Consider the following 14,851-nt stretch of genomic DNA (forward strand, 5'->3'; position numbering starts at 1 on the left):
ATTTAAGGATAGGTATATAGAAAAGACAAGTAAAACAGTATTCAATCATTAACTCTAGAAAAGTAAAAATTTTATAAGAAAAGTTCGGTAAGACCATAGTATATAACTTTTTAGTGAATATTTATATTGTCATAGTAATGTAAATAGTTGACTCTTGATTTTTTTATTGGTAGGTTAGCCAAGTGAGAGACTTGTATGTATGGTGTAGCATCTATCCTACGTAGAATCAATAAGTTAAGGAATCACAGGCAGGAATATTATTTAGCAAAAGGGAGGTAAGTATTAGAAGAAATAGCTAAAATTTGCAGTTTTTTCTGTTTTTTTTTTTTTTCTTTTTTTTTTTTTTCCTGGGTGATGTGTTCAGGATCAGGGAAGGGAAGCTGAAGAATGTAGGTTTTTCACTTATATTGTTTTACTTTGATTAAAAAATAAATTATTTAAAAATACTAATATAACTGAAAATGAAAGTTGACAATGAAATATGTGAAATTGGTGAGATAAGATAAATATTACAGATGAATATACCTCTCTGATTTGTTCCTATCTTTAAAATGGTAAATAATGGTATCTAAAATGTTTTAGATTTAAAAGAATTATCACCAAGCAAAACTGACAACACTATGCTAGTTGTAGGAAACTGAATATATTCAGGAAGCCCCAAGACAGAATAGAGAGGCAAAACAAGTAAAGATGTGCTAGAGACAAACAACGTAATTATTAAGGTTGTACAGATGGATAGATTTTGAATGTTATCCCTTAAAATGGAGACTACACCTAGCACCCATGAAGCATTGACAAATGTTATCCATATATTTGCTCACAAAGGGAAGCTCAATATATTTAAAAAGGAAGAAATGGTAGAGACTTCATTTTCTGACCACAATACAGGTAGAAATTAGCAACATTTACAAATAAAGACCCTCCAAATGAAAACAGCACAGAAACAAAATACTACATATGCAAAAACTTTCTCAAAATCAATTCTTGGGTCAAAGCAGAAATCAAAATCCCAAACAGAAACTACCTAGAAAATAGCAATAGAAACATTACTGAGGTAGAAACTGTTTGCTGCCTTTATAAAGTCCATTCTCCTCTCTCTTTTTACTAACTGAACATTGATTTTGTTGGATGTTGATGACCAGCTAAAGCACCCTATTTTCCAATCTCCCTTGCAGCTGGGGGTGGCCATATGATTAAGTTCTCACTAATAAGATATAAAGGATTATTGGTAGGTGGGGATTCCAGGAAAGCTATTTAAAAAGAAAGTTGAGTCACTTGGCCTAAGCCTTTGGCCTATGTGATGCTGGATCAACTATCTTGTAATCATAAGGGGTCTAATATATGTTGAAGAAGATGAGTGGAAAGATAGAAGGGGTGCTTCTTATCCCTGGTCTCTTTCAGCCCTGGACTTCCTATCTCTGGGGAAAAATTCCTGTCTTAAGCTGCTATGTGGGAGTCTGTTAGTAGGAGCTGACATAATTTTTAAGTGACTTAGTTACAAATCACCATTTATGTGATTGAAGAATGAAAATAAACAAGTCAAGCAAGTCAAGAACTTAGAAATGGAACAACAAAATAAAACAAAGGAAAGTGGAAGGAAATAATAAAAATCAAACTAGAACTCAGTCAAGTTGAAAATTAAAGAAAAGCTTGATAAATCCAGGAGCTAGTTCTTTAGGGAAAAAATTTTAAAAATACATACACAGATATATTCCACCAGTGTAATCAAGAAATAGAAAAAGAAAATACAACATTAGATAATAAAGAAATGAAATGATTTATCCTACCCAAATTCTGCAAATAAATTTGAAAATTGGATGGAATAGATGATTTTCTTGGAAAATGTGCTAGTAGATTGACTCTAGAATAGAAAGAAAACTCAAAAAGTGTCTCAAAAGTGGAGGGAAAAAAAAGAGACAGCTGCTATTTGTGACCAGTTGCTACTGCTCTTCCTGGAGTCCCTTTACCGTTGCGGTTTTGCAGTGTTACAAGTGAATTTCTGGTGGGGAACCTCGGAGTGTGAGGCAGGGTGGCCATCCTGCTTGGTGAGCTGTCTGTAGTCATCTGACAAGGTTGGCCACACACCAGAAAGGCGATGGCAACTATTCTTGGCATCAGGACCCATCACAAAATACAGAGCCCTGAGTGTTCTTCATTTTTAAAATAACATTTTCCAGATCAATGTGCTATTGAACTTTTTTGGTAAGAAGAAAAGATTGAAAATGATTTATAATCATTTAATTTCACTGTCAGTCTCACAAACAACTGATTCCTCATTCAAATAGTAGTGTTAAAGATTTTGAAGCAAGATTGTGCATAAAAAAAGGCTGAAAGTAGTTTGAGAGGAAAATGAACCACAGAGTAACAAAGAAAAATGGTGAGCATCAGAATTCCTTAGCTCTTAATTATTTTCATGGAAAAGTACCTAACTCTCAAATGCTGGTAACTGGAACATCCTATTGGTTAAAAATAAACAGCATAGAGCTTCAGGAAACCAACTAAACTTAAAAAAAAGAAAAAAAGAAAAGAAAAGAAGAAGGCAACCAGAACAGCCCAAAACAGAATAACAAAGTCAGAATAACGAAGTTATGCCAAAGGTGTCAGGTCATTACACCGGTTGTCTGCCCTCAGGCCAGAGTTCAAGCCCAGTGTTGACAAACTCAGTGGCCACGTGGGCTGAAGGGCATCCAGAAAGTCCTGCTTGGTCACCAGAGGGCTGCCCTTCAGCACTTGGTTCTGAGGTGTCTTTGCTGTTTAAAATGTCTTGTTTTCTTTGAACTTTGAAGTTTCCCCTTCCTAATTATTTCAATCTTCATTTAAACAGATGTAATTCTAACCTAATGTCCTCTTTTTACCCCATCTCTCCCTGGTAGCTGGAACAGTGAACCATGGGCTGTATTTCGGTGAATATCAACATGTGCAGCAGGAATATGGGGTCCATCTGAGACTCGCAAGTGATGATACCCAAAAATCGAGGAGTTCCCAGAACTCCAAGGCAGGCTCTTACGGTGTCAGTATTCGGGTCCAGGGAATTGATGGTCACCCCTACATTGTCCTGAATAACACAGAACGGTGCCTAGCAGGCACATCGTTTTCTGAAAATGGACCACCCTTTCCACCTCCAGTGGTAAATAACCTGCCTCTACATTCCAGCAATGGTTCTGTGCTAAAGGAGAACAGTGAAGAACTGCAGCTTCCAGAAAACCCATACGCCCAGCCTAGCCCAGTAAGAAACCTGAAACAGCCCCCTCTCCATGAAGGCAAGAATGGAGTTCTAGATCGCAAAGATGGGTCCATGAAGCCATCTCACGTGCTGAACTTTCAGAGGCATCCAGAGCTTTTGCAGCCCTATGACCCTGAAAAGAATGAATTGAACTTACAAAATCACCAGCCTCCTGAGAGTAATTGGCTAAAAACGTTGAGAGAAGAAGGCATCAATAATAAGAAGCCTTGGACTTGCTTTCCCAAACCTAGCAATTCCCAGCCTACCAGTCCCTCCTTGGAAGACCTGGCCAAATCTGGTGTGACAGCTATTCGTTTATGCAGCTCTGTGGTCATAGAGGACCCTAAAAAGCAGACCTCAGTGTGTGTCAACGTTCAGAGCTGCACCAAGGAGAGGGTGGGAGAGGAGGCCCCTTCCACTAGCGGGAGACCCCTGACTGCCCACAGCCCACATGCCCACCCCGAAACCAAGAAAACCAGGCCAGATGTTCTTCCCTTCCGGCGACAGGATTCAGCGGGACCCGTCCTGGATGGAGCTCGGTCCCGGAGGTCCTCCTCGTCATCGACAACTCCCACGTCTGCCAACTCTTTGTACAGGTTTTTACTGGATGATCAGGATTGTGCCATCCATGCCGACAACGTCAATCGTCATGAAAACAGAAGGTATATCCCCTTCCTGCCAGGAACTGGACGGGATATTGATACGGGATCAATTCCTGGTGTGGATCAGTTAATTGAAAAATTTGATCAAAAACCTGGGCTTCAGAGAAGAGGAAGGACTGGGAAGCGAAACAGAATTAATCCAGATGACAGGAAAAGATCCAGAAGCGTGGATAGCGCCTTTCCTTTTGGCCTCCAGGGGAACTCCGAGTACCTGACTGAATTCAGTAGGAACTTGGGCAAGTCAAACGAACACCTCCTCCGGCCTTCCCAGGTGTGCCCGCAGCGGCCACTGTCTCAGGAGCACCGTGGGAAACAGAGCGTGGGCCGTACCTTTGCAAAGCTGCAGGGAGCAGCGCACGGGGCTCCATGTGCCCACTCCAGGCCTCCCCAGCAGAATATAGATGGGAAAGTTCTGGAAACCAAAGGTACTCAGGAAGGTACAGTGATCCGTGCGCCCTCCCTTGGTGCACAGAGTAAAAAGGAGGAGGAGGTGAAAACAGCCACTGCCACGCTGATGTTACAGAACCGGGCAGCAGCAACTTCGCCTGATTCTGGCCCCAAGAAAATTTCTGTGAAGACATTTCCTTCGGCCTCGAATACTCAGGTAACACTAGTGCAATTCCTGTTTTTTTTTTTTTTTTTTTTTTTTAATTTCCTCTTCTTGCTAAATAATCTAATGATGTACTCATGGTGCATGAGGCCATAGGAATTACACATCCTCAATCTTGTATCAGGAATCACACAGCTGATCTGTTTCGTTATCCAGTTGTGTCCTACTCACGATGTCCTACTGCCAATTGTATAGTTTTCTGGGTTCTTTGAAGTTCAGCTGGATTCCCATTGAGATCTCTCTGTAAAGTAACTTGGCAGACGCTATAGAGAGGCTCAGTTGTTCTGTTTGTGCATGCATGAAATCTGAAAGTATGCAGAATTTGTTTCTACACAGAGGCTGAATGGTTAGATTTCTGTAGATATATTAATTTTCCTCATAAAATTGAGTGACTGGGTTAATTTCTAGCCTGAAAAATTAGGTTAATCTTCATTTAGGTTAATTATCAAGTGATAGAATCTGAGTGGTACATTTAGTGTTTTGATAGTAACAATAAAAAATAATGATATTGATAAAATAGTAAAAAAAAATGTAGCTAAGTGCTAAGCACTATTTGTTATATATTACAGGATTGCACCAACCCTGTGCAGGTAATATCTATTAACCTCAATTTACAGGTGAGAACATTGAGACGAGGAGAAGTTAAGTAACTTCCCCAAGATTATGAAGCTGGTAAATGTTGTAACTGGCTCTAAGGAGGATGCTCACTGGAGGAATTATTTTGTGTTTGGAAGCCTCTGGGAACTTCATCCTCAAGGTCTAACAACAGGCTTTATGTTCCAGGCCACACCGGATCTCTTAAAGGGCCAGCAAGAGCTCACTCAGCAAACCAATGAGGAGACAGCTAAGCAGATTCTCTACAATTACCTCAAAGAAGGGTTAGTGATTTTCCCTCTGAAAGAGCAAAGTATTGTTGTTTCTGGTGGGACTCTTAATTTCCTTTTCTGAGGGCTTAATGTTTACCTTCTTTTTTGCCCTGTGCCAGCCGTTGGAGGGTTAAAACTCAATGGCTGGGGTTTTCATGACGGCATTTGTCTTGTGTGGTATGGGGTGGGGGTTTTGGGAGGGGTGTGTAGGAAAGTACACCACACTTTAAAAATTAAAATGAATACATTTTAAAAATGACCCTTTACTATTTCAAAAGCAAATTCAAAGATAGGAAGAGTGTCTACTCTTCAGGTTTGAATGGAGTCTGCCGTCACCTTGAGTTCTTCCACGCAATGTTAGTCCTTTAGAAGTTACAAATACAAACACCTCCCCTCCCCAGAGTTAACATTGGCCAAGAGCCCCTGCTTCCATTATTTTTAAAGCATGTGTGAGTCATTTAAAAGCAGTGCTTTCCATGCTTATCTTGGTGGTTGAGTTGGAATAATCAGGGTTTCAGCCCTTACTTAGATACCAACTGTGCTGGAACTCGAGCAAGGGATTTGAAGTTTCTGTTTCAGTTCTCTCATCAGATATGATTAAGAAGAAGGAAAAAAAAAACCAAAAAAACAAAGCTTTACAGCCTACATGACTGAAAACCAGCCACTTGGCATGGCAAATCCTCATTGGTATCAAAATACTGTATATTTTTGTATTGTGCCTTACAATTATTTGTCAGTTTTAGAGCTAACAAAATAGTAAGGCTCAAAATATAAGATAGGGGATCTTTTGAAAAGGAAAAAAAAAAAAAAAGTAACCCAAAAGATTGATCTAGCTAAGAACTGGTTATTAGTATCTCCCTGTGGAAGACTTTACCATGTTAAGATTAAGGTAGAAGAAATTTTGACTTGTAAAATTCATTATTATTTTTTTTATTTTTTGAGACAGAGTCTCACTGTGTCATTCAGGCTGGAATGCAGTGACATGATCTTGGCTCACTGCAATCTCCACCTCCCAGGTTCAAGAGATTCTCCTGCCTCAGCCACCCGAGTAGCTAGGATTATAGGTGTGTGCCATCATGTCTGGCTAATTTTTGTATTTTTAGTAGAGACAGGGTTTTGCCATGTTGGCAAGGCTGATCTCTAATGCCTAACCTCGAGTGATCCACCTGCGTCTGCCTCCCAAAGTGCTGAGATTACAGACGTGAGCCACTGCACCTGGCCAAAATTCATTAAATTCTTTTATGTATGTATTTTTTGGCACATGATTTATTGAGACATCGGTAAGACAGACTTTAGTGGGAGGTGCCTGTTGAAGGAAGTTTATTTTAAATCTTTTTCTTCTAATTGCTGGGAGTGTGGTAGAAGTTAATAAAACTTAGTATCTCAGTGTTAGCTATGAAAGCCCAGACAAAGGGCTGCCATGTTGACAATCTTGGCTTAGGGGTTTTATTTTTTTAAACATAGGTTACACAAATTAAGATCATTGTAGGTCATTCTTAGTGTAAGATTTAAGTGTACAGTGTGTTTGTGTGTGTGAGAGAGATACACACAAACCCACTTCAAAGAAAAGGAGAATTCCTTTTGGAATGGACATGAGCCATTTGAATCAAAGAACAGATTGCTAGATGTTCACTGGATGTCTTCTCCAAGCTTACTGAGGATGTGCTTATGTCCCTGGGAACCCTGTCCCAAATTGAGTGGTAACAACGTAATTTATTTGGGAAAAAAAGACACCATCCATCCTGCTCTCACACTGATTTTGTCTGAGGCTTTAATGAATTCACAGCTCCTGCAGTTTATCTTCTTAAAGTGCCTGTTGTGTGTGTGTGTGTCATGACATGTAAATTGTTCTGAGACCAATGGGTGTGTCCCTCATTGTTTTCTCTGCTGTCCCTTTTTCAGGAGTGCTGATAATGACGATGCTACTAAAAGGAAAGTCAACTTGGTCTTTGAGAAAATCCAGACCTTAAAGTCTCGAGCAGCTGGGAGTGCACAAGGAAATAACCAAGTAAATAGAAATTTTGTATTTTGTGGAGTGCAGTTAGCATGGAATGTGGTAAACAACTTGCTGTTTCTTCAGTCTGTATGTTTGCTTATAGCAGTAAGTGGGACATTTCCTGAGTAGTGAGGAGTACTCCCCATGTTTTAAATGTTCATTTGCACCCAACCTTTTTTATTGAGACGGAGTCTCTGTCTGTCACCCAGGCTGGAGTGCAGTGGTATGATCTTGGCTCACTGCAACCTCTGCCTCCTGAGCTCAAGCTATCCTCCCACCTCAGCCTCCCAAGCAGCTGGAGCTACAGGCGTGTGCCACCACACGCAGATAAGTTTTGTGTTTTTAGTAGGGTATGGGTTTCACCATGTTGCTCAGGCTGGTCTTGAACTCCTGGGCTCAAGCAATCCACTCAACTTGGCATCCCAAAGTGCTGGGATTACAGGCATAAGCCACCATGCTTGGCCTTACCGTACAGCCTTTTTTCCAGAAACGTTTAAAGGTATTTTATTTAAAAAAACATAGACTATAATAGGATGATAAAAACAGATGGCGAGATTTAGAAGGGGAAAATAAGAATAAGAGGACTAGCATTGTTGTCGGCAAACGCGGAAGGTAAGTGTGAACAGGCGTGGACCCAGGCTCTGGAGCTTCAGGTGTGAAACAGAATGGGACTAGAGACTGGTGACGCTGACCAGCTGTGGCGCAGGGGCCAGGAGAGAGCTCAGTGAGTGCCAAGTTAGTTTTTAAATAACTGCCTGTCTGATTGATTGTGCTGAATTTGAGTGGGGACATAGAGGTTTTTTTTTAGGGAGAGAGCCCTCTCACGTTTGATAAAACAACTACTGTATGTCAGACACACCTGGTGCTCTGGAAGTAAGCCGCTCTTAAGAGAGTACGGCTGTACACTTGTTCCTCAATCCTACACCACCTTGTGTAGAACTCATTTCCTGCTTGTCCAGCTTCCTTTCCCCTCCCAGGGGAATTCTGCATGGGAAGGAAAGAGGAAGATACCTGGAGGCAGGTAATAGGAAACTTGTCTAGAGCTTCTGTCTAACTTGGGAAATGTACATATAGGGGATAATTTTAGGCATCACCCTACCATCTTTACTACTTGTTATTCCCCCGGCACTCAGCTAACCCATGACGGCTGCGCTGACCTCAAATAGAGCAATGCCATACACACACAGACGCAATTCCTACTGGGGAATCTTTACACCATACTCCTTGCGTATACATAGACTTGAGGAGCTCTACATAGTTCTTAAAGTCAGTCCAGTATTTCTTTGCTAAAACTCTGAAGTCCAAATTATCAACACGATTCTTGTTTTTTTGTATACCTGCATACAGGCTATGCACAGAGAGTGAGGTGGAATCTCACTGGCTGTTATAAAGCAATATAAAGGGTCTTCAACACAGGGGCTTAGGGTATAACTTAGCAAACAGATGAGTCTTCAACAAATATCCTTTTTATATTATTTTATTGGGGTATAACTTATATAAAGTAAATTACCCAAATCGTATCGGTACAGTACATTGAATTTTTTTTTTTTTTTGAGACAGAGTCTCGCTCTGTGGCCCAGGCTGGAGTGCTGTGGCGCCATCTTGGCTCACTGTAAGCTCCGCCTCCTGGGTTCACGTCATTCTGCTGCTTCAGCCTCCCGAGTAGCTGGGACTACAGGCGCCCGCCGCCACGCCCGGCTAATTTTTTGTATTTTTAGTAGAGACGAGGTTTCACCGTGTTTGCCAGGATGGTCTCGATCTCCTGACCTCGTGATCCGCCCGTCTTGGCCTCCCAAAGTGCTGGGATTACAGACTTGAGCCACCGCGCCCGGCCGGTACATTGAATTTTTAACATAGCTTTGCATCCATGGAATTGTCATCCCAATCAAGTGCAGAACACTCCCATCACCCAGGTTTCCTGGGTTTCTTCCCATCAATTACACCCCATCCTTCTGAGGTAATCATATCCCGATTCTATCACTCAGAGTCGCTTTTGCCTCTCTTTGACTTTATATGTTAAAAATTTCACAATGTGTCTAGCTGCATTTCTCAACATTATTATATCATCAAGACTTTTTTTTTTTTTTTTTTTGAGAGGGAGTTCCCAAGGCTGTCGCCTGTGCTTGGAGCGAGGGCCGGATTCCGCCTACTGCAGCCCGGGCCTCTGGTTTGCCATTCCTCCTGCCTCAGCCTCCCCTATAGTTGGGGACTACAGGCTCACCACCTCGCCTGGCTATTTTTTGTATTTTTAGTAGAGACGGGTTTTACTGTGTTGCTTTTCAGGATGGTCTCACCTCCTGACCTCGCGGATCCACCTGGCCTCCCAAAGTGCCGGGATTACAGGCTTGAGCCACCGCCGTAAGATTCAAGTAATGTTGCATATACTGTGGTACGGAAACAGCTTTCCTTTGTGTCTGTATAACACAAAAATTTGAAAAGCAATTTCGGGTTTGTGCTATTAGGGAATAAAAGCTACTATGAATGTTATTGTACTTTTTTGTGGAGGGGAGTAAACACTTTCACTCATTTCTCTTGAGAATATACCTAGAGGTAAAATTACTGAGTGGTAGGTTAGGCGTGTGCTTAACTCGTAAAGTATACCTGTTTGTTCTTAGAGCGAGTGCGGCCTTTGGCCTTGATGTTGAGATTGTCCTTGTGGGCCATAGACTAGGGGTGACCAGCCTGAAGTGGGGAAGTCAGGGTAGCCCTTCTAGAGACAATGACACTAATGCTGCCTCAAGAAATCATAGAATTATTTGTGAGAAGAAGGGAAGCTGGGGTGTTCTAGGTTAAGTGAATAGCACAGACAAATATAAAGAGGCATGGGTTTGCCGTGTTAAAGAGGGAATGTAGTGTAGTGGGAGCACAGAGCCAGGATGGGCGGAGGAACAGCCTGGTAGCAAGGACCTTGGAAGTTATGTAAGAAGTTTCCATTTCAGGCTGTGAAGGGGGTGGGTTGCCATTGTTGGATTTTAAACAGATGTGAATACCATTGTGTTTGTGAAAGTTTATTCCTTTTGCAGCTTTTGGAGAGAGGTAAGATTAGAGGAAGAGAGACCACATAAAAAGCTAATGCCTGTCTAGGTGTGGTCCCTCACGCCTGTAACCCCAGCACTTTGGGAGACTGTGGAGGGAGGGTTTCTGGAGGCCAAGAGTTGGAGACCAGCCTGGGCAATGTAGTGAGACCCTGTCTCTAGAAAAATTAAAAAATTAGCCAGGCATGGTGGCACATGCCTGTAGCCCCAGCTACTCAGGAAGCTGAGGCAGAAGTCACTTGAGACCTGGAGGTGGAGGCTGCTGTGAGCTATGATTGTGCCACTGTACTCCAGCCTGGTTGACAGAATGAGACATTGTCTCTTAAAAACAACAACAAAAGAAGCTGCCAAATCAAGAGATGATGAGAAAATGAACCAAGGCTCTTAGACTTCAGGTTCCTATTACAGCTCCATGACTGTTTAATTGCCACATTTTCCTACTCCTCTTCCCTCCCTCTTAAGTTCGGAATCTGATTATTTGCTGGCAAAGGTTTTGGAGTTTTATCTTTGTGGTGTCAGTTAAGTGATTAGGAGAGAATGTAAAAACCCTCTTCCTTAGGGACAGAGACCATATTGGAAAACAGCAAAGCAGGTAGACATTTTGTATGGGAAAGAACAATGTATAATTTCCCTCACTGGGTTGGATTTAGAGTTCTAAATGGATTGTTCTCATTTTGCCTAAGAAAATTGGAAGTTGTGTGTTTGTGTTTCTAATTCTCTTCACAGGGGTAGGTGGGGAAGTACCTCATTCCAAATTTATCACACACAACTTGCACCTGGATTCAGGGACGTGTCAGCCAAGATGCTGCCATTACTAGCTTTGATTCCTGCTTTTGTTTCTTCCCCTCAGCTATTTGTAGTTTTCTAACGACTTTACTGTAGGATTTTAGCCAAATCCTTTTGAGAGAATCATTGTGTTACTTTCATGGAAGAAGAAAAAAAAGAAGATCCATTAATATTCATACTCAGATCAGAGAGATAGTATTTCCTAATAGACTCTCTTCAGTCAGGTCCCTCTTCATTATGGAAATGTAACATCTACAAGGAGAAAGTCAATTTAGCTAACATACGCTTATTTATTACTTGCATACAGTCTATGCAGAGAGGGACGGAATCTCACTGGCGGTGACTGAGCAATAATCTCTAGTGTAATGCAGATTTCTGTAACAAATATATGTATAAAGGGTCTTGGGAACACAGAGGCAGGGGCTTTGGGTATAACTTAGCAAACAGATGAGTCTTCAACAAATATCTGTTTTTATATTGTTTTATTGGGTATAACTTATATAAAGTCAATTACACAAATTGTATCTATACAGTTCATTGAATTTCTAACATAGGTTTGCTTCCATGCAAATACCATCTAGATCAAGATACGGAACACTCCCATCACCCAGGTTTCCTGGGTTTCCGGTGTTCCCCATAAATTGTACCCCCTCCTTCTAGGGGTAATCATATCTTGACTTCTATCACCTTGAGTAGTTTTGGTTTCCTGGGTTTCCTGTGTTCCTTCCGCAAAAATTGTACTCCTTCCTTCTGGGGGTAATCGTATCCTGACTTCTATCATCTAGAGTAGTTTTGCCTTTCTTGAATTTTACATAAAGAAAATTTTACAATATGTATTATAATAAGTATTCCTGTGTGTCCCCCTTCATTTCTTCAACATTATATCAGCAAGATCCATTAATGTTGCATGTACTGGTAGCTATTTTGTATTGAAATGTAGTTTTCTGTTGTTATCACTCAACATAGTGTATCCTCTTAGTGGTCATTTCTGGTATTTGGCTGTTAGGTATAATGCCATACTGAACATTAGTGTCTTTTTTTTTTTTTTTTTTTTTTTTTTGTAAACACACTCATTTCTCTTGAGAATATATCTAAGAGTATAATTTCTGGGTTGCAAATTGGGCTTTGGTTTAAGTCTTAAATGTTGCCAAATGATTTTACAAAGTGATTGAAACAATTTACACTCCTGGTAGTGCTGCATGCCAGTTCCAGTGGGTATATTCTCTGTAACACCTAGACTCTCTTCCATTGCTTTGGTCTACTTGTCTCTCCTTGCACTACTACTGTACAGTTTAATTATTGCAACTTTAATAAGCCTTGAGATCTGGTAGCTTTATTCTTCTCCAAGGTTATCTTAGCTACTCTGGGTCTTTTGCCTTGCCATATAAACTTTTATCAGCTTGTCAATTTCCACCAAGAAAAGCCTCTAGGAATTTTGATTGGGATTATACCAAATGCATAGATAAATTTGGTGGAACTGACGTCTTCATGTTATTGGTATTCTTATTTGTGAACACGAACTTTCTCCCCACTTATTTATGTGTGCAGCATCTCTCAGCAGTGTTCGGTCATTTTTGTTGGAGAGGTCCAGCGCATCTTTCATTTAGATGTAGTCCCTTTCCAGTGCTGTTCACTCCTTTCTGTACTTCCGTATTTCCATCTAGGAGTGATTTCCTTCAGCCTGGAGAACTTTTTTTTTTTAATATCCTGTAGTACTTTTTGGGAGCATTGTTTGAGAATAGCTGTCATTCACTCTCAGTTTTGAGGAACTCTAGTGTGGCAAGTATTGTTTTGTTTCATGAATTTAAGGACATTATTTGTCTTTTGACCCCAGTTGGCTCCATTGGAAAGCCAGCCATCATTCTTACTGTTATTCTCTTGAGAGTGATGTGTCTTTTCCAGCTGGGTGCTTTTAATATTTTATCTTTTTTGTCAATTGTTAGATTTTCACTATGACGTGCCTAAGAGTGATTTTTCTTTTATTTATTTTTCTTGGGATTCACTGAGCTCTCGACTTGACAGGTGCATCAGATTTGAAAATTTCGGCCGGGCGCGGTGGCTCAAGCCTGTAATCCCAGCACTTTGGGAGGCCGAGACAGGCGGATCACGAGGTCAGGAGATCGAGACCATCCTGGCTAACACAGTGAAACCCCGTCTCTACTAAAAATACAAAAACTTAGCCGGGCGAGGTGGCAGGCGCCTGTAGTCCCAGCTACTCGGGAGGCTGAGGCAGGAGAATGGCGTGAACCCGGGAAGTGGAGCTTGCAGTGAGCTGAGATCCGGCCACTGCACTCCAGCCTGGGTGACAGAGCGAGGCTCCGTCTCAAAAAAAAAAAAAAAAAAAAAAAAAAAGATTTGAAAATTTCTTGGCTATTATTTAGTTGAATATTGCTTCTTTCACATTCTGTCTCTCCCAGCTCTTCTCAGACTCCAATTAAATGTATTTTAGAAATTTTGATGGTGTTCCTCTTACCCCTTGTGGTCTATTCTCTCTCTTTTCATGTGTGTGTGTGTGTGTGTGTGTGTGTATGTTTGGGACATCAGATATTCTGGATGTTTTCTATTGACCTTTCAAATTCATTAGTCTTGTTTTCTGGCTATGTCAATCTTACTTTAAGACTTTTTCTTTAAAGGTGTCTTTAAAAGAATCTTTTTCTTCATCCTTCTTTTAAAGGATGGTTCTTTTAAGAACTTTTCTTTGGCCAGGTGCAGTGGTTCATGCCTGTAATTCTGACACTTTGGGAGACTGAGGTGGGAGGGATTGTTTGAGGCCAGGAGTTTGAGACTAGCCTGGGCAACATCGTGAGATCCCATCTCTACAAAAACTATAAAAATTGCCAGGCATGGTGGCTCGTGCTTGTAGTCATAACTGCTCAGAGGGCTGAGGTAGGAGGATCACTTGAGCCTAGAAGTTTGAGGTTACAGTGAGCTGAGATCCAATGAGTTCTTAAATTTCAGATATTGTGTATTGCTGTTTTAGAATGTCTACTTGATTATATTTTTATAGAATCTATCTCTGGAACTTCATTTAGAAAAATCCCTTTGTTGGGCCAGGTGCAGTGGTTCATGCCTGTAATCCCAGCACTTTGGGAGGGCAAGGTAGATGGATCACCTGAGATCAGGAGGTAGAGACCAGCCTGGCCAACATGGTGAAACCCTGTCTCTACTAAAAATACAAAATTAGCCACGTGTGATGGTGCACACCTGTAACATCAGCTATTTGGGAGGCTGAGGCAGGAGAATTGTTTGAACCCAGGAGATAGAGGTTGCAGTGAACTAAGATTGGGACAATGCACTCCAGCCTGGATGACAGAGCAAGACTCTGTCTGAAAAGAAAAAAACAAAAACAAAAAAACACCCTTTGTCCATAATTGTTTCTATTTTTAAAATGTTACAGTTAATTTGAAGTCCTTATCTGTTAACTTTAATATCTGGGCCATCTCTGTGTCTGTTGTCTATTTTATTTAGTTATTGGTTGGTTCTTCCTACTTCTTTGCATGTCCAATGATTTTTTTTTTTGATTGTATGCTAGACCGAGTGGGTGACGATTAGTTATAGACGTTCTGGAATGTGTTATCTCCCCCTGAAGAATGTTAAGTTTTGTTTTGACAGACAGTTAAATTACTTGCAGATTATCTTGATTCTATATGGTTGGTTGTTCTAGGCATTATTG

General features: G+C 41.0%; 1 protein-coding gene across 1 annotated transcript in view; it reads left to right on the forward strand.

Moving 5' to 3' along the window:
- The window catches only part of LOC116273011 (cingulin-like protein 1), a 56,256-nt gene that overhangs the window by 13,114 nt on the left and 28,291 nt on the right, over nt 1-14,851 (forward strand). The window contains exons 3-5 of the mRNA XM_031661950.1: nt 2,874-4,489; nt 5,279-5,373; nt 7,264-7,369. Coding sequence (XP_031517810.1) covers nt 2,874-4,489; nt 5,279-5,373; nt 7,264-7,369 — 1,817 coding nt within the window. The remainder of the gene's footprint in view (nt 1-2,873; nt 4,490-5,278; nt 5,374-7,263; nt 7,370-14,851) is intronic.

This window comes from Papio anubis, unplaced genomic scaffold (assembly GCF_008728515.1).
Source record: "Papio anubis isolate 15944 unplaced genomic scaffold, Panubis1.0 scaffold305, whole genome shotgun sequence".
NCBI classification, from domain to species: domain Eukaryota; kingdom Metazoa; phylum Chordata; class Mammalia; order Primates; family Cercopithecidae; genus Papio; species Papio anubis.